Here is a 25,000-nt window from a genome sequence, read left to right on the forward strand (position 1 = left end):
CCCAGTACCTCCAGTACCTCCAGTACCTCCAGTCGGGTCAGTACCTCCAGTACACGGGTCAGTACCTCCAGTAAACCCAGTAAACCCAGTACCTCCAGTACCTCTCAGTACCTCTCAGTCCAGGAAAGTACGTGATCATTGATTGAGATTTCTTTATTGGGAATAACCCCTTGAGATGAGACCATCTCGTTTTCAAGGGGGTCCACAAAGACAAAATACAGAATTATTTGACAATAAAAATAAAATAAAATCTTCTGTTATGTTTCTGCAGGAGAGAACGTGATGATCTTCTGTTATGTTTCTGCAGGAGAGAACGTGATCATCTTCTGTTATGTTTCTGCAGGAGAGAACGTGATCATCTTCTTCTGTTATGTTTCTCCAGGATGAGAACGTGATCATCTTCTGTTATGTTTCTGCAGGAGAGAACGTGATCATCTTCTGTTATGTTTCTGCAGGAGAGAACGTGATCATCTTCTGTTATGTTTCTGCAGGAGAGAACGTGATCATCTTCTTCTGTTATGTTTCTGCAGGAGAGAACGTGATCATATTCTGTTATGTTTCTGCAGGAGAGAACGTGATCATCTTCTGTTATGTTTCTGCAGGAGAGAACGTGATCATATTCTGTTATGTTTCTCCAGGAGAGAACGTGATCATCTTCTTCTGTTATGTTTCTGCAGGAGAGAACGTGATCATATTCTGTTATGTTTCTGCAGGAGAGAACGTGATCATATTCTGTTGTGTTTCTCCTCCAGGAGAGAACGTGATCATCTTCTGTTATGTTTCTGCAGGGAGAGAACGTGATCATCTTCTGTTATGTTTCTGCAGCAGAGAACGTGATCATGATCTTCTGTTATGTTTCTGCAGGAGAGAACGTGATCATCTTCTGTTATGTTTCTGCAGCAGAGAACGTGATCATCTTCTGTTATGTTTCTGCAGGAGAGAACGTGATCATCTTCTGTTATGTTTCTGCAGGAGAGAACGTGATCATCTTCTGTTATGTTTTCTGCAGGAGAGAACGTGATCATCTTCTGTTGTGTTTCTGCAGGAGAGAACGTGATCATCTTCTGTTATGTTTCTGCAGGAGAGAACGTCATCATCTTCTGTTATGTTTCTCCAGGAGAGAACGTGATCATATTCTGTTATGTTTCTCCAGGAGAGAACGTGATCATCATCTTCTGTTATGTTTCTCTAGGATGAGAACGTGATCATCTTCTGTTATGTTTATGCAGGAGAGTACGTGATCATGACCATCTACTTCGACCTGAGTCGCCGGATGGGCTACTTCACCATCCAGACCTACATCCCCTGCAGCAATGATCGTGGTTCTGTCCTGGGTCTCCTTCTGGATCAACAAGGGACGCGGTCCCGGCCCGCACCTCGCTGGGGTAGGGTCGGGGGTCACACCACCGTAGGGTCTGGGGTCACACACCGAAACAGCTACAGCCATTAGGACTGTCTACCGTTCCACCGCGGTTGATTTATTTTCTTTTGATCCACTTTTTTCTCCTTATTTTTCTATTTTCTCCCATCCCGATTTCACATTGCCAATTCTCCCCTCCCCTGTCTTGAACGTTGTTAGACTACGCCTCCCACTGGTCAGTCGTAGGGAGGATAGAAGCCTTGCATCACATGTGTCACCTCCGGTACACGAGGAGGCAGCCTGTCGCATCTTTTCACCTGCCAGCGCGGACTCTCAGTGGCGAGGAGTAACGCGTGGGAGGCTCACGCTGCCCCCGATACTTCCTGTCTCTGCTGTGCAGGCGTCACCCAACCGACCTGTAGGAGTCGCTGTCCACAACGTCCAATCCCCACCCCATCGACTTTCCACCCGCTACCTCTGCCAATTGAGATAGTATGACGACTGGCCCAAGCCGCAGGCAATGCTGACACCGGGATTCGAGACCGGAGTCTCTTGCATTGGTGACGAGCGCAATCTCCGCTACGCCACCCTTGATTTTGAGGTTGATTTCTGTTCTGTTATCTGCCACCAGGAGGCGCAAAGCCTGACAGAACTGATCCCGATGTGCAGTGTTGATGGACAGCATCGTTTGTTATGTTTGGAGGAAACGGGGAGCGTGAGAGAAGTGAAGAGAGTTTAGCGAGTTTAAACGTTAGCCCTACGTGTTTTATTCAGAAAAACGGCAATGTAATATGGAGGCGCCGAGGCGGACGAACTGGTACAGTAGCCTCGCGTTCTAACCGTTAGCATTGCGGCTAGCGTAAATTAGCTAAGAAAGGCACTGGTTTCATAGCTTCGAAACCCTCTATCTGTGTGTCGCGTTTAAGATGACGTCACGGCGCCCGCGCTATGATGACCAGCTACACTGACTGGGGCGGGGGGGGGGGGGGGGGGGTACTGCGCGGTGATTGATTGATTGAAAATGTTATTAACAGATTGCAGAATGGGTACAATACAGTACAGTACGGCTCAATACACACAATTGTTAAGGGGATGCAGACCAGAGAAAGACTTTCGTCTTGTTTACATCGGGGTCCCCCATTTTCAATTCATAATGAATTGTGAGTAAGGGTGCAATTAGCACCGTGCAATCCATTCTTTGTGGATCCCACCCTTAGTCCTTTCCAACTATAGTGATAATGTATCGTGTCAACAACTACATAACACACACGGAGAACAAGAAAGTTCCACATCACTGACTCAAGTCTCTGTGATGTCACTTCCTCCCCCAGGCATCACCACGGTGCACACTCACGTCTCTGTGATGTCACTTCCTCCCCCAGGCATCACCACGGTGCTCACCATGTACACTGACTCACGTCTCTGTGATGTCACTTCCTCCCCCAGGCATCACCACGGTGCTCACCATGACGACGCTGAGCACCATCTCCAGGAAGTCCCTCCCCAAGGTGTCCTACGTCACGGCCATGGACCTGTTCGTCTCCGTGTGCTTCATCTTCACCTTCGCAGCCCTCATGGAGTACGGGACGCTGCACTACTTCACCAGCAACCGGCCGCCCAAGAAGGGCAAGGCCAAGAGCGGCGCGCAGGTACCCCCCCCCCCCCCCGACGACCAACGAGTCCTAACGGGTCTCAAGGTCACCCACCGTTAGCTCTCCAGCGAGTAACAAGTCCTAACTAGGGATGTCCGATATTATCGGTCGATATTGGCATTCAAATGTAATATCGTTTTTTTTTTTTTTTTTTTTAATCCCTTTTTTTCTCTTTTTTTTTCCTTTATTTAACATTTATTTACCCAGGCAAGCAAGTAAGAACAAATTCTTATTTTATTTATTGTCAAAAGTATGCATAATGTTGTGTTAATTCCACGACAAGAGATATGTAATGTTAATTACCTGAAATTATTCCGTTTTTTTGGGGGGGGGGGGGGGGGGGGACCCTGCATATATCGGTATCGGAAATTGGACAATACCGGTATATCGGATATCGGTAAAAAAGCCAATATCGAACATCCCTAGTCCTAACAGGTCTCAAGGTCACCCACCGCTAGCTCTCCAGCAGGGTAACAAGTCCTGGACCGTCTCAAAATCGTACTCAGAGTATCTGGCTAAAAACACACTTGAGTAAAAGTCCAAAAGTTTCCACTTTTAAATTTACTAAAAGTTAAAACTTGTTTTTATTCCCGGGGTAATGAAATGTTCCTTTTCGTCCTCTTCATCACTCGTACTATCGTTTGTGGCCGTCTTCTGTAGCTTGTCACTCTGACGGTATATTCTTCTGATAGCAGGTAGTTCATGGCTGAAACGCAAAACCTCCTATCTGCAAAATTTCAGATTTTTCTAATTTCACTTTGGATGATGAGAAACCTCCTATCTGCACCTATTCAGTCTGTCTGCAAGATATTTTCCAAAAGCCAAAAGCAGTGTATTGTATTGGGTATCCTTAAAAAAAATTGCATTCTGCAAGAAAACAATTTTCAGATAGGAGGTTTTGCGTTTCACCCATCGATAAGATATTCTAAACTAATAAAACAAGCCATATTGAAAAAGTTTGGTGAGATGAAGCGTCTCATACGTTATGCTAGTTCAGAAAGCTTTTCCCCTGAGAGGAATCTAAACTCTAGAGAAGGTCTGCCAACCGAACATCAACAGGATTATGTATCAAGTTGTCAACAACATGAATCATAGACTGTCTGAGCTTGTCCCAGTCTGCCGTCCACTGCACATCCACAACACAAGAAATAGGCATCTTATCTTTGGCAAGAGGAGAAAACTCAAATATGTGCCAGCCTAAGCATGGCATGCAGGGGCCTGCAGATCTGGAGACAAAGAACCCTTTCACTACCACACTACAGAAGGTTAACCCTTTCACTACCACACTACAGAAGGTTAAGCCTTTCACAACCACACTACAGACGGTAGTGTGGTAGAGCAAGGTTAACCTTCTGTAGTGTGGTAGTGCAAGGTTAACCTTCTGTAGTAATAATAATAATAATAATGGATTGGATTTATATAGCGCTCTTCATGACACCCCAGTGACCCCAGAGCGCTTACAGAGTCCATTATTCGTTCATACACAGTCATACCGGTGGTGGTAAGCTACAATTGCAGCCAGAGCTGCCCTGAGGCAGACTCACGGAAGCGTGGCGAATAATCATCGCCTACGGCCCCTCCGACCACCACCAACATTCATTCACATGCATACACATTCATACGAGGCAAGTAGGTTAAGTGTCTTGCCCAAGGACACAACGGCAGTGGGATGGACATGGGCTTGAGCGGGATTCGAACCACCAACCCTTCGATCATTGGACGACCCGCTCTACCCCTGAGCCACGCCCCCCCGGCCGCCCCGCCGTAGTGTGACAGTGAAAGGGTTAACCTTCTGTAGTGTGGTAGTGCAAGGTTAACCTTCTGTAGTGTGATAGTAAAAGGGTTAACCTTCTGTAGTGTGGTAGTGAAAGGGTTAACCTTCTGTAGTGTGGTGGTGAAAGGGTTAACCGTCTGTAGTGTGGCAGTGAAAGGCTTAACCCTTTGCCGTGTGGCAGTGAAACAGTTAACCTTCTGTAGTGTGGTAGTGAAAGGGTTAACCTTGTGTAGTGTGGTAGTGAAAGGGTTAATCCACGTCTCTCCAGCTGGCTCTGGGACTCCGTGTTATTGAGGAAGCAAACCCCCCCGAGCGCCGTTCAAACGGTGGCACTTCTTCAATAACCAAACGGCGTGAGATGTTGGCAGCAGAGGAATGTGCCTGGGGGTTCAGGCAAGCTGCTTAGCTGAGCTCTGTGCCTAGAATCATCCTGCCTCTTGGCAAACCTCTGCCAACCTGAGCCGCCACCATTCCTGCTCATAATCTTTTGCAGCAGTGGAGAGTATTTGTACTCGAGTACCAGGGACGTGCACAGGACTTTAGAGGGGCAGGTGCTCAAAGGCTGAAAAGGGCATTATACCTGTGTGTGTTTTTTAACCAAGCGCGCGCAGCGCCCAAGCCCCGATTTTTAAGGGCCCTTTTCGGGTGGGGGGGCCCCTTTTTTATGCTTTTTGGGGGGTTTTGGTGATCAAATATTGAATATTGAACTATAATAATTAGGGATGTCCGATATTATTGGCCTACCAATATTATCGGCCGATATTGGCCAATCTTTTTATTTTAACCTTTATTTACCCAGGCAAGCAAGTAAGAACACATTCAGATTTTTTTATTGTAAAAAGTATGCATAATGCTGTGTTAATTCCACGACAAGAGATATGTAATGTTAATTACCTGAAATTATTCCGTTTTTTGGGGGGGGGAAACCCTGCATATATCGGTATCGGTTGATATCGGTATCGGAAATTAAGCCAATATCGAGCATCCCTAATAATAATCAGTGCAGGAGCTCACTTATCCTTGAAAGACACTTTTATCACTGATTTAAAAGGCCCATACATCTCCATAAATGTTCAGGGGGGAGGGAATAAGTGCTTACCCTACAGACCCCAAGAAGTGCTGTATATTCTGTATTGTTTAATATAAATGCATTTTTTATTCCAATCCCGATTTGTATTTGAGATTCCCAAATCCCATCGGACTTGACTTCTTCGTGTCCCTCAGTGAGTGTAATACCAGCATTCAACTGTATGCGCCACAGCGGTTTCTATCATCATCATCATCATCATCACCCACGCTGTGCATAAAATATATAGGTCCGCGGAGAGGCACGCTGAGGAGGCCGTGCAAACTGCAATGGAATATGGGGCATCTCTCTCTCTTTACCTAATATTTTTATTCTATCCTGACATTATTCAGTCGGAAGGGCAGTCTATATGCGTAACGGTAAAAGATTAATATATAACATTGTTTAGAAACCTATTTTGCGAACGTTAGAATGTGTTTTTTGTCCATTTTCGTCAAGATCTACTCCGTGGATGACATGCTAACGTCACGTTACTGTTTACACAATTCTTTTCTTGTCTGTAACTTGGCAACAAAGAGAGCTGCTATTGGTCAAGCACAAGATACGTGACCGAACTCGCACCAATTACGTCAAATAAAACTATGCGGTGTAACTCAAGGTAATCATTAAACAAAGGGAGCACAGGTTATTCAATCATTATCAAGATATAATTATATATGCTCAACCAATATTACTCTTAGTTCTCACTCAGTGTGCAACAAAGTCCTGATGCCAACTAGGCTTGTTTCTTGCATGCGACTGTGCTGGAGTGTGACCGCTGAGCGCTGTCAGGGCAGGGCGGATCCCTAAGTCCTGCTCATCTGGAGTGTTCGAAGTGTGAGCCAGACGGGATGTGTTCCATTTCTTTCCATCACTGAGCAGAAAGGTGCTTTTGCCAATCTTCTTTTTCACTGTCATTGGTGCACTGTATCTCGGGTGTGCTTTGGGGACGTGATGTGGTGTTCTAATCCTGACTCTCTCCCCCTCCCGAAAAACAGGTGCACGAGCGCCACGCTTAGCATCTGTGTATCGCTTCATTTTGGCTTGCTTGTTTTGGACCGTTTCTCTCATAGTCTCGTCCTGTGAACTCACAGTAGGCTGCAAGGGCAGTACGTCCAGTTTGGTGCGCATTTTACGACCGTAAAGCAGTTCATGTGGTAAAACGCCAGTGGTGGCGTGGGGAGTGGCTCTGTATACTTGCAGTCAACCCAACACAGCCTCTTTCCACGGTTGAGACTGCTGGATCGCTGTCTGAATGCAACTCCTCAGAACACGATGGAAGCGTTCGACAGCACCATTAGCCGCCGGATAGTAAACTGAAATCCGATTGTGAGCAATGTCTCTTTCCTTGAGGTACTCGGCGAAGGCTGCTGATGTGAATTGAGGTCCATTGTCTGTGACGACGCTCTCTGGGTTACCATGGCGACTGAACACAGAGCTTAGGAACTTGGTTACATCCGTAGTTGTAGCGTTGTGAGAAAAGGCTACCTCTGGCCACTTAGAATAGTAGTCCGTCAGTGTGATCGCGTAACGGCAGGCTGGCACAGCTGACTCAAAGGGCCCGACTATGTCGAGGCCTAGCTTCTTCCACTGGCCGTCTGGCAGTGGAACTGGCTGTAGAGGTGCAAAATAAATCTTGGCCGTCTTGTCATTAGACTGATAAGAGACACATTTGGATATGTCGGCCTGAACTTGAGAGTCCATCTTCGGCCACCAATAGAGATCCCGCAGACGCTGCTTAGTGCGTACGACCCCCTGGTGGCTCTCGTGTGCCAGTGTGAGCAATGTATGGCGTAAGAACACTGGTGCGATGAGGCGGTTGCCTCTGAGGACGTAATTGTCCTTGACTGACAGTTCCTCTCTGATTTTGAAGTATGCAATCAGATCTTGGCTCACTGATTTCGCTGAGTGAGGCCAACCCCTGTTAATCTGACCACGCAGTGCAGTCACTTCAGGGCAGGTAGAGCAAGCAGCCCCAAACTCAGTCACCAACAGGGCAGTTGATTCTTGGAGTAAAATGTGCATTCAACGCTGCCTCAGCGTCAGCCACGGAATCACCTGTATCTGGCAATGTGTAGAAAATCCGCTGACCCTCGGTACCAAGGCAATGTAAAAGGGTAGCTCTCTTCCGAGCCTCGGACCAACCGTTTCCAGTCGCATTTATTACCAGTATGTAATTCTTGAACATCTGGTGCCAAGTCTTGAACGGCATAGTAGGTTTCCCAGGGCAGGTTAAAAACGACGTCGGAGAAGCTACATGTAAATTAGCCATTTCTCCTGCAGTAAAAACGTCCGCTAAAAAATTCCCCGGTTCAACTTCCTCGTCGCCAATTGTTATGTAGTACGTACGTAGTATTTTGTATGTAGGTGTAGAGGTGTAGTAATAAGACTCCGGATACAGGATTACTCTTTAGCCTTTTAGTCAAGCACGTTAGGTTACAGCATGTTACAGCAGGGTATCATCATACAGCATTGTGTACTCTTCTTCTGCACTTCCTGTAGGCATAACATCATTCTATTAACTACGCCCCATGTGGAGACTCTTGGGAGTACAGCTTCAACATGTAATGTTAGAGGACACAACACACATACCACTTTAACACAACCTTTAATCAGAGCAGCATAACTGGACCACATACCACTTTAACACAACCATGAATCAGAGCAGCATAACTGGACCACATACCACTTTAACATGACCTTTAATCAGAGCAGCATAACTGGACCACATGCCACTTTAACATGACCTTTAATCAGAGCAGCATAACTGGACCACATACCACTTTAACACAACCATTAATCAGAGCAGCATAACTGGACCACATACCACTTTAACATGACCATTAATCAGAGCAGCATAACTGGACCACATACCACTTTAACCTCTTAAGTATACCCCCCCATTTTGCAGAAAATGAAAGCGATTCGCATAGCTTTTTTGCAAAGCTATACTTTATACTTTATACTTATAGCACATGCAAATCACTAACTAACAGTGCTAATGTAATAGAGAAACAGAGGTTTGAACACACTGAAATAAAATATTTTCTCCTTACTGTTGTGTTGACTTGTTGCCAGATGCCTGTTTCTGGGTTCCAGCTGAGATGTAGGAGCTGGAAAACATAACGGTTCCATAGCCTGAAGTCTTATAGTCATACAGATCCAAAGTCTATAAAAATCCCACAGAATTTCTTTTTTGTAGAAAGCTTTTTGTAATGTGTGTACCGCAATAATTCAATGTGATTTTCCAAAATGGCCGTCCACTTCCATTCATTCAGACGCACGAGTCAGGACAAAGGACTTCTTCGTCACCTTCCCCCACCTTCACCCGCCCATCTGGGATCGCTTTCGGAGCGGACGCTCGTTGGCTACTACATTGATCAATCATTTTCGCCAGGTACCCAGGTGGGGGGGTATCTCCCGGGCCTTTCTGTGTGATAAGATAAACCCAATGGAAAAACATGCACAACAGATCGCTAACGCTGTCGCGTCCCTGACCAAGACGGACTGGAGCACTTGGATTGGTCCTGGCTGCCCTTGGGGGGGGGGGGGGGGGGGGACAACGGGATGGGAACAGTGCAGGGAGGCATTTCATTGGCGACTCAGTGCATGTGTGTGTGTGTGTGTGTGTGTGTGTGTGTGTGTGTGTGTGTGTGTGTTTTCCTGTGTGTCGCCCATCACATGCGTGTGTTCATCTGCATGACAAATAATGACTTCTTCTTCTTCTTCTTCTTCTTCTTCTTCTTCTTCTTCTTCTTCTTCTTCTTCTTCTTCTTCTTCTTCTTCTTCTTCTTCTTCTTCTTCTTCTTCTTCTTCTTCTTCTTCCCTCCTCCTCCTCCTCCCCGGGCAGAAGTCGTCCAGCATGATGAACCTCCGCCCGGGCACGTCGCTGCTCCAGATGAACCACATCGCCCCCTACAGGGGGGAGGAGGAGGACGCCTACGAGTGTCTGGAGGGCAAGGACTGCACCACCTTCTTCTGCTGCTTCGAGGACTGCCGCTCCGGCGGCTGGCGGAGGAACCGCATCCACGTCCACGTCTCCAAGATCGACTCGTACTCCCGGATATTCTTCCCCACCGCCTTCGGCCTCTTCAACCTGGTGTACTGGATCGGTTATCTGTATTTATAAACATTATAATAATAACTGTACTACTACTAATAATAATAATGATAAAAGAAAACGCCATAAAAGAGGAGAAATCGCCATCAAAGCTACACTTGGGAAGGAGAAACGTCTGCGTGATTGTTTACCGTCTGCCGCCTCGCTTGGTTTTGCTAATAAGATAAGATGTAAGATAAGATATTCCTTTATTGATCCCCTTGGGGAAATTGAAAGGAGGAGAAGGAGTAATACTAATATCACCCTCTTTTGAATATTCAAGCAACCGTGGTGTTCATGGGGTTCTATTTTTCTATAGCAAGCGCCTCGCCGCTGTAGTTTAGGGAGGTCACACCACCGGGGGGCGCACCGGGCCGAGCCAAGGGGGGGTTGGGTCGGCGGCCGTGGCGCGGCGTGGCGCGCTACGCATCTGTAACCTCGGTCGAAGCCACTCTGGCTAAACTGAGCTATGGTTGTTTTTCCTATAAGCAGCCGCGTTTTTATACAGTAATGTCTCATAATAAGCGACTCCGTGTCGAGCGACCGGGGAATCGCCGCGCTGTCGTCGACACAAAGTAATTCGCTCTTCAAAACCTTGTCTTGATGTGGATTTCCGTTCGATTGGTAACCCCCCCGCGCCCCCCCCCCCCTCCCCCCTTTTAGCGTGAAGCGAGTGAATTCGTAGACGGTTCCTTTACACGGCGCTGTGGCGCGTTTAGACGAGAACGTCGGTCACGCTGTCGAGAGGGGATTATTTTAACCAGACTGATGCAACACAACAAGTCTGTACTGTGTAGCATTTACATGCAAAGTGAAATATTCCCAGCAACAACTATATGACATTTTCAGTCAATTCAATTATTACTGAATGGCAGCTGTACAGTCTATAATATCAATATAATCAAGGAGCAATAACCTCAAGACGTAATGGATTCATATTTTATTATTGAAATTGGAGGAATGGAACTTGGAATGTATCGTGCTTTTTCTGCTACAATTTAAGGCAAAGGGACATTATTTTCACCAAGTTTTGGTCGCTGAGAACTGCATGCACGTAGTGAGTCTAACTCTATAGATCTATTATTATGGCTGTTTTCTATACTAATGCGTCTCTCTATAGATCTGCAAATCCTCAACTTTTCACTTTTCTTCTCGATTAGAAGATTCAAATAGAAAAGTATACCAACACGGTCTCATCAGAAAACATAAATGAAGTACGACCACAGGAAAAAAGTTACTTAATTTTATATTGTACGTTATTTTATAGCCATAAGTAATGTATTTGTACTTACTGTATAAGTAATACATATACATTTCATATGCTCTCACCACTAGACTAAGACACCCACCCTGATACAAACACAGCAATACTCGTTTTAATGTCTAACAGTTATGATTAAGATAGAAAGTTAGGGTTATGGTTATGGTTAGTTTAAGGTAACAGTGTGGTTAAGGTTAGGGTTAAGGTTATGTTTAGTTTAAAGGAACACGCCAACTTTTGGGGAAATTAGCTTATTTGCCATCTACCCTGGAGTTACACAAGCTGATACATACCCTTTTCTTCTCTGTGCATTACATAGTTTTAGGGAACAGCCGCACCGTTAGCCTAGCTTAGCATCATTCACTGGAAGTAGGTGTGCCAGTGTAGCCTAGTTCCCTACAGTCACGAAATACACTCCAAATATAACTCCAAAACGTCCCTGTAAACATGTTGTGACCTGTGTATTTACCACATGGAAGAAATTAATAAAAGAATTATTAGACATTTTTGTTTTCTAAGCAGATGTATACTCTGAATTTATTTTTGCCAAACCATTTTCTGCCTGGGCGCAGTGATTTCATCACCTCAAAAGCCCTGTTGCTTTTTGAAAAACTGGGCTTTTGAGGTGATTAAATCACTGCGCCCAGTAGGCAGTGGTTCGGCAAAGAAAATGTCCGAGTATCTGCTTAGAAAACAAAAATGTCTATTTATTAATTTAAATACACAGGTCACAACATGTTTACAGGAAAGGGCTGAAGAGGCTAAGGTAACAGTGTGGTTACGATTAGGGTTAGGGTCTGGGCGAGAAAAGTGTGTCTTATATAGTCAATATATTACTTATGGCTATAACATAACATACAATTATTATTAATGGTCGACTGTGTGAATAGTAAGTATACTTCCTCACGGTGTCTGAAATGAGGCTGCCATACTGTAATGCTAGCTGAAAATGGGCATGTGTAGCAGCCCTGCCTGAAGCCTTGTAACCCACCCTTGGCCAGGGGGAGTTCCTGAGTGGGGGCCTGGGTGCGTCTATACTTCCCGCAAGCAAGTTGTCCTTTTGCGCGATCTGATTGGCCACTGACGTTTCTGGTCATGTGACATGTGCGCCCAATCGTGTGATGGCAAGTTCTTTGGACGGTTAAGCTTAGGCGCTCTTTCGAAGTTGGTTAAGGTTAGAGTTTGTCTTAGAGCAGCGGGCGATAGAACGCCAGCCCTGATTCCAAACTCTAACCTTAACCAACTGCGAAAGAGTCGCCTAAAGCTTAACCAGTGATAAACTAGGCGTTAGGTGGTTTGCAGGCTGTTCGACGCGGAAATGGGCTAAGACACTGCTCGTCATGCGATTGGCGCACATGTCACATGGCCAGAAACATCAGTGGCCAATCAGAGCAACGCGGAAGGACAACTTGCTTGTGGGAAGTATAGACGCGGCCTGGGTTGGAAGCTGGGTGGGTTACACGAGCAACGCTTAAAAGACAGCAGATATTTTCTGCTGGGGCACTCGTTTTCCCATCAAAATGCGCTAGCTGCAGCGAGATTAGTCTAGTTCCTCTTGGAGCGTCCACGTAAACCAAAGAAACTATCAGTTACAATTTTGTAGGATGTATAATTGTCATGTTCAGGATCGATGTGAAAACTTCCACATGTGTAGGGTTAGGGTTAGTGTAGTAGGCCTCACAAGAAATACAGCATTTTCAGTTATAGCAAAAAGGTCAAATATCACAATTGTACAAGAAAATATGTCTCAGATATATGATTATTCTAAACTAATGTACACATTAGTAAACAATATATATTCTTAGTTGTCCACGCTGGTTTTACAGCCTGCAAAATGTCGACCTATACTGTATGTTGTCTTCAGACATTAAAATACCCACTCAATGGGGGTTCAATAGAGCTACATTCATTGATGCCAGGTGAACCTTTTGAAAGTTAACAACGTCACACAAGCTGGGCACATACTGTCCAGAGATCATAAGCTGCATGGGCACATACTGTCCAGAGATCACGACAAGCCAAAACTATAGCTTAGCATAGCAGATCTCACATCAGCACTATCCGGACGCTAATAACGCTAAGAAAAACCTAGCCCTTTGGTGAAATGCAATTTAATGTGATTAATTTAAATGCAATTAAATGTAATGCAATTTAATTTACATTACGTCATTTAGCCGAACGGTTTTATGCAAGAAGGTCGGTAGACTCACAGCAATGGAGGGGTGCCTGATGGACGATACCCCTGACAGTGTGTGCGCAGCTTCAGACAAACTACAATTATGCAGAGTTGTCAAAAAAGTATCCCTGTCCTCCATGGGTACATCTATAGAAAGTGAAACCCTTTATTTTCACTGCTGCCTTACGTTCCTTTTTTCTTCCTTTGCGGTTCTAAGCGCAGTCACTGATCCTGAACATTCTGAATTATTATATTGTTAACTGTTTTATCGCTGAACGCTAACAACGGGCAACACGTTGTGTGCGAATGACGGATGCTCCGCTAAACGTAGCGTCAACGCTGTCGGTATCAAAGGGACTGTTTGTAGATACATGGGTTGCAGAACGCTGAGCCTGACTCTTGTTATGACAATGCTTTTGCTGTGATGTGTTGTATTTTCATGTAGCGCTGTCCTAAAAAAAAATAATATCTCTCTCAGCAGTCTGTTGAATGAATGCACTCTTTATCTTATCTTATCCGAATATTTGGGGCAAAGAAAGCTTCAAGAATTGTATGTAACCGATTGAATTATGCTTCATATTTACCGACGTGATATTTACTGATCTTTAAATGGCATAATAAATGCGAGCATTGTTTCTTTTCGAGGGGGGCAAAGAGCCGTCGGTAGACCAACCTGTAAGTAGTCGAACTGCTTACTATGTTAACTTGAGAGCCGGCGGGGTAATTTGGAGAATTATGCACAATTGACAAAGCTTGGTCTTGCCGCTGCAGATGCTGAGTAGTGTTAGGACTGTAGAACAGTCGTTTTTTTCTTCGTATAGATTCTCTTGTCTTGCTCATCCTTCTCCCCCTCTGCCCCAACGATGATGATCCCTGATGCCGTCATAACCATCGTAAAAGGATAATGTATTACGGCCGTTTTCAACCTTTTATTTCTCTACCATCTCTGCCGGACGATTCCAGTCAAGATCTCGTCCATTCGGACCGCCGATAGGAACTACGCAGAACTAACAGCCAGTCACAATGGACACCACAGTAACATCATCACACGCAGACTTAGAACATTAAATAAACACACACACACACACCAGTGTTGTAGTACTCAAGTCCAGGACTGACTGATTTTCAGGACTTGTGACTGTACTTGGACTTGAGCACTGATGACTCGGACTTGGACTCGAGCATTGACTGCATTCGGACTCGGAAGGTGCAGACGAGGACTCACCTCCAAGAAACCCCTCATCACCTCCAAGAAACCCCTCATCACCTCCAAGAAACCCCTCATCATCACCTCCAGGAAACCCCTCATCATCACCTCCAAGAAACCACTCATCATCACCTCCAAGAAACCCCTCATCACCTCCAAGAAACCCCTCATCACCTCCAAGAAACCCCTCATCATCACCTCCAAGAAACCCCTCATCATCACCTCCAAGAAACCCCTCATCATCACCTCCAAGAAACCCCTCATCACCTCCAAGAAACCCCTCATCACCTCCTCCAAGAAACCCCTCATCATCACCTCCAAGAAACCCCTCATCACCTCCAAGAAACCCCTCATCACCTCCAAGAAACCCCTCATCACCTCCAAGAAACCCTTCATCACCTCCAAGAAACCCCTCATCACCTCCAAGAAACCCTTCATCACCTCCAAGAAACCCCTCATCACCTCCAAGAAACCCCTCATCACCTCCAAGAAACCCCCTCATCACCTCCAAGAAACCCCTCATCACCTCCAAGAAACCCCTCGTCAGCAGCTTGTTCGTCGTCCGACTGACGAGATTGCGGTGGGAAAAATCGATCGGGACGACGGCAGATGATAGAGAAATAGTCGACGTAGTCACCGTGTGTTGAGAATAAGAGCGGAATTATCCTTTTAGAGAAGTATAATTAGGTATACTTCTTAGGTATACTCAAAAGTATATTAGAAGTATATTAGGTCATATCACACTCATCATTCTTTGTAAAGATGTAACTAAATTCATCCACTCAAAACGCTTGGTGAGGTCACGGAAGAAGTCACTCGTGGTAAGTGGTCGAAAGAGACGTCCTGATGTACTATGCTGTGTTTCCCGACGCGGTGGCCAGACCAGGCGGACACGTCGTCTCCGTCCCGTCTGAAGCCGCGATGTGGACACAAACGCGTTACTAACGATCGTTAAGACGATGCAATGTATTTTTGCGTTCAACTCAAGCCATATTGAAAACATGTTGTCTCCTGTGTGTACGATGCCATCCTTTGTGTTTGTGTTGTATTGTGAAAACTAACTCAAACCACTGTGACAGAATAAAGCAGCGCCTGGAAAAAAGAAAACTCTGCGTTCTGTACTTTTTCTGCTGCAGCTCTTTGTTATTTAAAAGAAAATCTTTTCCCCCCTCCTTTTTCCTCCGTTTTTCTCCCATCCCAATGTTAGTCGTTATGCCAATTCCGAATCCCCTGCCTGGTCGCTGCGCACCTACCCCCTACCGTCGGTCTGGGAGAGTGGAGGCTATCACATGCTTCCTCCAACACATGTGTAGCCAATCAACCGCTTCTTTTCACCTGGCAGCGCGGACTCTCACTGAGAGGGTGTAACGTGTGGAAGGATCACACTACCCCCCTTAGATCCTTTCCTCGCTGATGTAGGAGTCGCTGTTTACAACGACCAGGACCCACCCACTGGCTTTCCCACCCTCTAACACTTGCCAATTGTGTTAGTACGACGGCCGGCCAAGCCGGAAGCAATGCTGAGAGCTGGGCTCGATACCAGTATCTCCTGTGTTGGTGGCGAGCGCCTTGCCCACTGCGCCACCCAGCCGCCCCCGCTCTTTGTTATTTGTATTAGTATTTATTGAATCCATTTTTGGAAAGTTGTACGTGTAGAAAAATATTTAAAAGGTGAATACAAGAATGCCTTCATTTAATTTCCAACCTTTATTTCAATTCATAAGACACCGAGGTCACCCTCGTTTACAGTGATGAGGAGCTTACAATACAAGACACAATTTATCAGCTATTTCATACATACTGTATATAGGCACAATAAATAAGAATAAACAATGAAAGAAATCTGCTAAGACTGTTACAAGTCAACACACAAGAGATCATACTTTTAAGAGAGAAGGAAGAAGCTTCAGAGAGTCAGTTGGAGGGCATCCCAGGTGTTGGCAGCATCAGTTGTTCCTAGTTCAGAGCAAACTGGAGAAACCCTAAGAACGTTTGTTTCAAAGTGATTCCTTTCCTTCCGACACACAAACAGGATTTTGTCAGCAAGCGGTGAAATGTGTTCAGCGACGCGGCTCGTCTTTAGGGCTTCAAGTTGTTATACTCTCCAAAAGTGTTGCAGTAACCGGAGGGAAGAGACGAGAGAGTTTTCCCTGCTCTTCAGTTCAAACACAGACGCACATGAAAGATGAAACTCCAGAAGCCTGGCACAGTGCCCGCCTCGCCACAGCGCTGCTCTGTCGAGTGTTTCTCAACAACACACTGAACAACAGGATCCTTGGGATTTAATGTCCAGGGATCCGTTTCCTGTGTCTGCCGCTGTATTTTCCCTTTATTTTGAGATTGGAACTTCATCCATGCTTGTTTGTTCCTTTCCTCCAGGAGTTTCCCCCCCCCTCTGTGTCACAGGTTCTTAGTAGGGATGTCCGATATTATCGGCCTACCGATGTGATATCGGATATTATCGGTATCGGCTTTAAATTTTTTTTTTTTTTTTTTTACATTTATTTAACCTTTATTTACCCAGGCAAGCAAGTAAGGACTAATTCAGATTTTATTTATTGTCAAAAGTATGCATAATGTTGTGTTAATTCCACGCCAAGAGATATGTAATGTTAATTACCTGAAATTATTCCGTTTTTTGGGGGGGAAAGAGTTGGACAATATCGGTATATCGGTATCGGTAAAAAAGCCAATATCGAACATCCCTAGTTCTTAGTGTACAGTAGCTAGACACTGTGGAGAACGTTCTCTGCTCGTTTGCTTATGTGTGTGACCTGTGACAACAGACAGGGCAGAGCCTTGAACAAACACCCTTTAAAATGGCCAGAAAACATAATTGGTCAAAAAACTTTTTTTTACATAAGTTATTTTTGTATACAAAACAAAAAAAGAAATAATCAGAGGATTCATGTTTAGTTTCCTCAGTAAAATGATTACAGGGTCACAGATTAAACCCGCTGTAAGCAAGACTGTATTTAGTTTTGGTTTGTGCTCAGAATGCAGTCATCACACAAACCTGTAATATTTTAAATGCAATCTTTTTCTTGTTACAGGCGCATTGCCTCAAGAGAACCAATCAGAATCTAGTTGAGCTCCACAGTCCTTCCAGCAGGGGGGAGGGTCTTTCAGCGGCTACTGTCTCCAGGCACCAATTAGCTCGCTGATTGCCAGTCAGGGGGAGGGTCTTTCAGCGGCTGCCATCTCCAGGCCATCTCCAATTAGCTCGCTGATTGCCAGTCAGGGGGAGGGTCTTTCAGCGGCTTGCTGTACCTCCAGGCACCAATTAGCTCGCTGATTGCCAGTCAGGGGGAGGGTCTTTCAGCGGCTACCATCTCCAGGCACCAATTAGCTCGCTGATTGCCAGTCAGGGGGAGGGTCTTTCAGCGGCTACCATCTCCAGGCACCAATTAGCTCGCTGATTGCCAGTCAGGGGGAGGGAGAACTGTTTGGTGAGTTGGAAGCCAATTGTCATTTCCCGGTGAGACGTGATCATGAAGACGTGAGGGGGTAAAGTGGCTCCCTCTTCCTCCTCCTCCTCCTCCTCGTCCTCTTCCTCCTCCTCCTCCTCCTCCTCCTCCTCCTCCTCCTCCTCCTCCTCCTCCTCCCTGCTAGGAGTTGGGAGTGTGAATGGGTCTACACACCGCTCCAAGGAGACAATAGAGACAGAGTGCAATAACTCCGCTTACACAGAGGAAGACATTACACTGCTCATGTCATGCAGTTTGTGGCGTATCACTCTGGAATGGTCTGGATGCGAATATAAAATTAAGCAAAAATATCAATACATTTAAAGGTAGCTATAAACAAGCACTTATGGACACATATAAGAGAGAGGAGCTTGAGCAGTAATGTGACCCTATTATTTTTTCTCATTTGGATATATAAAAAACTGTACTTTTATTTTATTTTTTATTATTTGTTATATTATTTTTATTTTTATTAAATTATAATGTCAAATATTGTAAGGAAGGGGCAGGGCTTGATAAGTTGTTTTACTTCCCCCTGTTCCTTCTCGAACACTTATTGTATGGAAATAGTCTTTGACTATTTACCTTTTTGTTTTTTAAACTTGTTTTATGTTTCTATGTTCGAGACAAATAAAAATCAAATCAAATAAAAAATATGTAAAGGTACACTATGCCATGTCATGTTAAAGGTACACTATGCCATGTCATGTTAAAGGTACACTATGCCATGTCATGTTAAAGGTACACTATGCCATGTCATGTTAAAGACACACTATGCCACGTCATGTTAAAGACACACTATGCCACGTCATGTTAAAGACACACTATGCCATGTCATGTTAAAGATACACTATGCCACGTCATGTTAAAGACACACTATGCCACGTCATGTTAAAGACACACTATGCCACGTCATGTTAAAGACACACTATGCCATGTCATGTTAAAGACACTCTATGCCACGTCATGTTAAAGATACACTATGCCATGTCATGTTAAAGACACACTATGCCATGTCATGTTAAAGACACACTATGCCATGTCATGTTAAAGATACACTATGCCATGTCATGTTCTGTAAACTAGGGGTAGCATCAGACATGACACAATGCAAACAACACTGCTTGGAAAGCGTAGCCACGGCAACAGCTTAGCAATGACAGTCAGGTGAGTCTATGATGACATCTCTGATAGGCACAAATGAAAGCTGTCAATCACAAGCCTTCTGTAAGCGGGTGATTAGATGTCAGCATATTGAACGATAACATAAAAGCAGTGATGGGGAACAGTGGTGCCTTCACACGCCTGGCTGAGCACTGCCACGTACAAAGGCTTCTACGCTCACAAACACGTGTATATTTATATATTATGGATTCAAATTGGCAGGGCGACTGTGAAAAATCGGCATAAAATTCACAATAATAAACAAGTAACTCTGCCCTCACATCCTCACAGAAATTGAATTAGGGGATACATGCATATAAATGAACAAACCCCAGGACGTGTGCATGCATAATATAGTGGACGTTTATCCATCCATAAACAACTTGTATGTGAAAAGTTTATAAAATCTCGACGGTGCCCTCGAAACACACGATAACACAAACTTCGGGCCAGTCGTAAGTCATCAAAAGAACCATCAATCGATTCTAATACCATCCCATAATAATGACACCATCCCAAATTACAGTCTCTTTAACCTTATAGGCCATCAGGCTGTTCCTCTAATCACTCTAATACTGTTGAGCATCTCGGTTTCATGTGGTTATTATAATCACTCCTCGTTAGTGATCCCCACCCGGGGAGAGTCCCGGGGAGATCATGTAATCATCTGTGCGTAATTATATCTGTCGCGCAGCTAATCGCGCAAACTACCGGGCTGATTTGGATGAAACGTTGCACATTAGATTACATTCAAATGGGTTGCCATCATGCAGCACAAGTACGGTACAAGGAAAATAAGTGTGGCATCCAACCAGAGTGCAAATGTAACAATAAAGTACAATAGTAATATACAATGTACAGGTGATTTACTGAGTAATAATAAGTATTACGGCCGCTAATTCAAAATGGCGCATCTCCGCGATAAATACAACACATTTCAAAAACTAAAATCTCACTAATAACACTTTAAGTACATTTAAAAGTAGAACCTTTTTTTACTTTTACTCAAGTGTGTTTTTAGCCAGATACTCTGACTTTTACTTGAGTACGATTTGAGACGGGTACCCATACTTTCACTTAAGTATAATTTCTGGGTACTTTTTACACCCCTGCACACACCTCTGTCCTCTGTCAGCGCCTGCTTTGGCGTAGTGTGTGGAGTCATTTTGAGGGCAGAGGGACCCTGCCACCACAGACAGCACAAATATAAGTCTGTTTTTGAAAAGGATGTTCTCTGTACATTATTGTGTAATTGAAGTGGAGATATATTCTCTGTAGACTGCAGTTTCTTTCCTTTCAACTTCCACACACAGAGAGAGAAAGAGAGAGAGAGAGTGTTTGTACATGTGTGTGTTAGAGAGAGAGAGAGAGATGAAGAGAGAGAGAGAGATGAGAGAGAGAGAGAGAGAGAGAGAGAGAGAGAGAGAGAGAGAGAGAGAGAAAGAGATAGAGAGAGATGAAGAGAGAGTATAGAGAGTGTTTGTACATGTGTGTTAGAGAGAGAGAGAGAGAGAGAGAGAGAGAGAGAGAGAGAGACAGAGAGAGACAGAGAGAGACAGAGAGGGAGAGAGAGAGAGAGCAAGAGAGAGGGTGAGAGAGGAACAAGCATCGGTTTCCTTGGCAACAGAGGAAGACATAGATTTTCTAGTTAGAACAGTTAAGCTGGCCATAAATTCTCCCTGTTGGAAATGTTCTGAAGGAAACACACACACACAACACACACACACACACACACACACACACACACACACACACACACACACACACACACACACACACACACACACACCGAATGTTGCTGCTCTACAATTCAATACCACCCCCCCCCCCCCCCCCCCCCCGCCGTGCTGCAGCTCTGTTGCCGTGGCTACAGCGATACAACCGTCTGTCAACGTGCCTATAAATCAGACTTCCCCTATCAGGTGTATTCCCAGAGCGTCTGCGGCGGAGCGGAAGCTGCATCTGGCTGCATGTGTGGGAGAGACCAGCGCCCCCTGCTGGAGAGAGGAGGAGAGACCAGAGGAGAGACCAGAGGAGAGAGGGGGAGAGAGGAGGAGATACCAGAGGAGAGAGGAGGAGAGACCAGAGGAGAGAGGAGAGACAAGAGGAGAGAGGAGGAGAGACCAGCGCCCCCTGCTGGAGAGAGGAGGAGAGACCAGAGGAGAGAGGAGAGACCAGAGGAGAGAGGAGGAAGAGACCAGAGGAGAGAGGAGGAGAGACAAGATGAGAGAGGAGGAGAGACCAGCGCCCCCTGCTGGAGAGAGGATAGACCAGAGGAGAGAGGAGGAGAGGAGGAGAGAGGAGGAGGAGACCAGAGGAGAGAGGAGGAGAGGAGGAGGAGAGAGGAGAGAGACCAGAGGAGAGAGGAGGAGAGAGGAGGAGAGACCAGAGGAGAGAGGAGAGATGAGGAGAGATGAGGAGAGACCAGCGCCAACAAGCTTTAATTCCTATTTGGTAGAATGGGTGCAGACTCTGCAACAGAGCTCCCCTACTAATCTGAGTATGTTTCCAGTGGATCAACATCAGCCTGCCTTTGAGCTGCTGTGTGACATCACTGTATCAAGAGGCTGCCGAGCTGGTGCAGCTGCAGCAACCTGGAGCTCAACGCTCTAAAGACAGTGAGATGGTGGTGGACTTCCGGAGGAAAGCAGCCCCGCCCCCTCCCATCATACTGGGAGCCCCGCCCCCCTCCCATCATGCTGGGAGGCACCCAGGTGGCCTCCGTGGAGTCATGCCGATTCCTAGGCATGACCATCTCCCGGGACTTGAGGTGGGAGCTTAACATCACGGCCCTGCTTAAAAAGGCCCAAAAGAGGATGTTCTTCCTCCGGCAGTTGAAGAAATTTAAACTGCCGAGTGGACCATGATGGCCCAATTTTACACGGCAATCATCGAATCAATTCTCACCCACTCCATCATCTCCTGGTTCCCCCGCTGCAGCGGCAAAAGATCTCGCCAAGGCTGCAGCGGGTGATTCGCTCCGCGGAGAGGGTGATCGGCTGTCCCCTGCCCTCCCTCAGGTCCCTGCATGACTCCAGGGCGCTGAAGAGGGCGAGGAAGATCATGGCCGACCCCTCCCACCCCGGTCACAGCCTCTTCACCCTGCTCCCCTCTGGGAGAAGGCTTGCGGATCCCAAAGGCTGTGAAAGCTCGTCACAGACTGAGTTTCTTCCCCCTCAGCCACCAGGCTGATCAATGCCTCAGCCCCCCCCTCCCCAAGTGACACTGGCACAATAACAAAAATACTGCACCTGGAACTCTCCACTTTACTTTACAGTAACGAGACACACCTGGGCTGATTACAGAGAGTAACGAGACACACCTGGGCTGATTACAGAGAGTAACGAGACACACCTGGGCTGATTACAGAGAGTAACGAGACACACCTGGGCTGATTACAGAGAGTAACGAGACTAACCTGGGCTGATTACACACAGAGAGTAACGAGACTCACCTGGGCTGATTACACACAGAGAGTAACGAGACACACCTGGGCTGATTACACACAGAGAGTAACGAGACTCACCTGGGCTGATTACAGAGAGTAACGAGACACACCTGGGCTGATTACACACAGAGAGTAACGAGACTCACCTGGGCTGATTACAGAGAGTAACGAGACACACCTGGGCTGATTACACACAGAGAGTAACGAGACTCACCTGGGCTGATTACAGAGAGTAACGAGACACACCTGGGCTGATTACACACAGAGAGTAACGAGACTCACCTGGGCTGATTACAGAGAGTAACGAGACACACCTGGGCTGATTACACACAGAGAGTAACGAGACGCACCTAATCAGTCCAGGTGAGTCTCATTACTCTCTGTAATCAGCCCAGGTGAGTCTCGTTACTCTCTCTCTGTAATCAGCCCAGGTGTGTCTCGTTACTCTCTGTAATCAGTCCAGGTGTGTCTCGTTACTCTCTGTAATCAGCCAGTGGTTGTGTCTCGTTACTCTCTGTAATCAGCCCAGGTGTGTCTCGTTACTCTCTGTAATCAGCCCAGGTGAGTCTCGTTACTCTCTGTAATCAGCCCAGGTGTGTCTCGTTACTCTCTGTAATCAGCCCAGGTGTGTCTCGTTACTCTCTGTAATCAGCCCAGGTGAGTCTCGTTACTCTCTCTCTGTAATCAGCCCAGGTGTGTCTCGTTACTCTCTGTAATCAGCCCAGGTGTGTCTCGTTACTCTCTGTAATCAGCCCAGGTTGAGTCTCGTTACTCTCTCTCTGTAATCAGCCCAGGTGTGTCTCGTTACTCTCTGTAATCAGCCAGGTGGGTCTCGTTACTCTCTGTAATCAGCCCAGGTGTGTCTCGTTACTCTCTGTAATCAGCCCAGGTGTGTCTCGTTACTCTCTCTGTAATCAGCCCAGGTGTGTCTCGTTACTCTCTCTCTGTAATCAGCCCAGGTGAGTCTCGTTACTCTCTGTAATCAGCCAGGTGTGTCTCGTTACTCTCTCTCTGTAATCAGCCCAGGTGTGTCTCGTTACTCTCTCTCTGTAATCAGCCCAGGTGTGTCTCGTTACTCTCTCTCTGTTATCAGTCCAGGTGTGTCTCGTTACTCTCTGTAATCAGCCCAGGTGTGTCTCGTTACCCTCTGTGTGTTTCAGTCCTGTGTTCCTGTTCAGATCCCCCCCACCATCGTGACACTTTGCGGTGGAGTATTATGAACAGGCCCGTCGTACTAAAATAGAAACGGCTATAAAATAGAAACCAAAGCCGCAGGAACTGGATGGAGGCGTGGATTCGGTGCGTTCTCATCTAAAGTGTGTATCATCTCCTCGGCAGGAAGCCTGGCTCTTGACCAACAGATGCAACAGAGCATCTCTCTTTACCTCTCTCGTTCTCTTCTCTTGTTCTCTCTCTCTATTTACTCTCTCTCTCTCTTTACTCTCTCTCTCTCGCACTTTACTATCTTTCTCTCTCTCTTTCTCTCTCATCTCTACTCTTTCTCTCTCTCTCTCTCTCTCTCTTTAATCTCTCTCTCGCTCTTTGCTCTCTCTTTACTCTCTCGTTCTCTCTCTCTCATCTCTACTTTCTCTCTCATCTCTACTCTCTCTCTCTCTCTCTCTTACTCTCTCTCTCGCTCTTTACTCTCTTGAAAGCCTCATGGCCTGAAGCTCCACTCCAACTCAAGGCTGCGTGGCTTTTGGTTATCAGAGCACTGCTCTCGCATGGCTGCTCTCTCTCTCTCTCTATCCCTCTCTCTCTCTTTCTAACACACACACATGTACAAACACTCTCTTTCTCTCTCTCTCTCTCTCTCTCTCTCTCATCTCTCTCTCTCTCTCATCTCTCTCTCTTCTCTCTCTCTCTCTCTTTCTAACACACACACATGTACAAACACTCTCTTTCTCTCTCTCTCTCTCTCTCTCTCTCTCTCTCTCTCTCTCTCTCTCTCTCTCTCTCTCTCTCTCTCTCTCTCTCTCTCTCTCTCTCTCTCTTTCTAACACACACACATGTACAAACACTCTCTTTCTCTCTCTCTCTCTCTTTCAAACACACACACATGTACAAACACTCTTTCTCTCTCTCTCTCTCTCTCTGTCTCTCTTTCTAACACACACACATGTACAAACACTCTTCTCTCTCTCTCTCTCTCTTTCTAACACACACACATGTACAAACACTCTTTCTCTCTTTCTAACACACACACATGTACAGTACAAACACTCTTTCTCTCTCTCTCTCTTTCTAACACACACACATGTACAAACACTCTTTCTCTCTCTTCTCTCTTTCTAAACACACACACATGTACAAACACCCTTCTCTC

The 25,000-nt window shown here is 45.8% G+C and overlaps 1 protein-coding gene across 1 annotated transcript in view; it reads left to right on the top strand.

The window, feature by feature from the left end:
- The window catches only part of gabrg1 (gamma-aminobutyric acid type A receptor subunit gamma1), a gene marked incomplete at both ends in the record, with an annotated part of 45,450 nt that extends 35,469 nt beyond the window's left edge, over window positions 1–9,981 (top strand). Inside the window, 9 exon segments of the mRNA XM_084310363.1 lie at window positions 6–57; window positions 420–538; window positions 789–980; window positions 1,193–1,312; window positions 1,314–1,355; window positions 1,357–1,383; window position 1,385; window positions 2,807–3,009; window positions 9,703–9,981. Of these exon segments, the coding sequence (XP_084166489.1) occupies window positions 6–57; window positions 420–538; window positions 789–980; window positions 1,193–1,312; window positions 1,314–1,355; window positions 1,357–1,383; window position 1,385; window positions 2,807–3,009; window positions 9,703–9,981 (1,035 nt within the window).
- Window positions 9,982–25,000: the final 15,019 nt, after the last annotated feature.

Source organism: Notolepis coatsorum (assembly GCF_963971535.1).
Source record: "Notolepis coatsorum genome assembly, chromosome: 3".
Lineage (NCBI taxonomy): Eukaryota > Metazoa > Chordata > Actinopteri > Aulopiformes > Paralepididae > Notolepis > Notolepis coatsorum.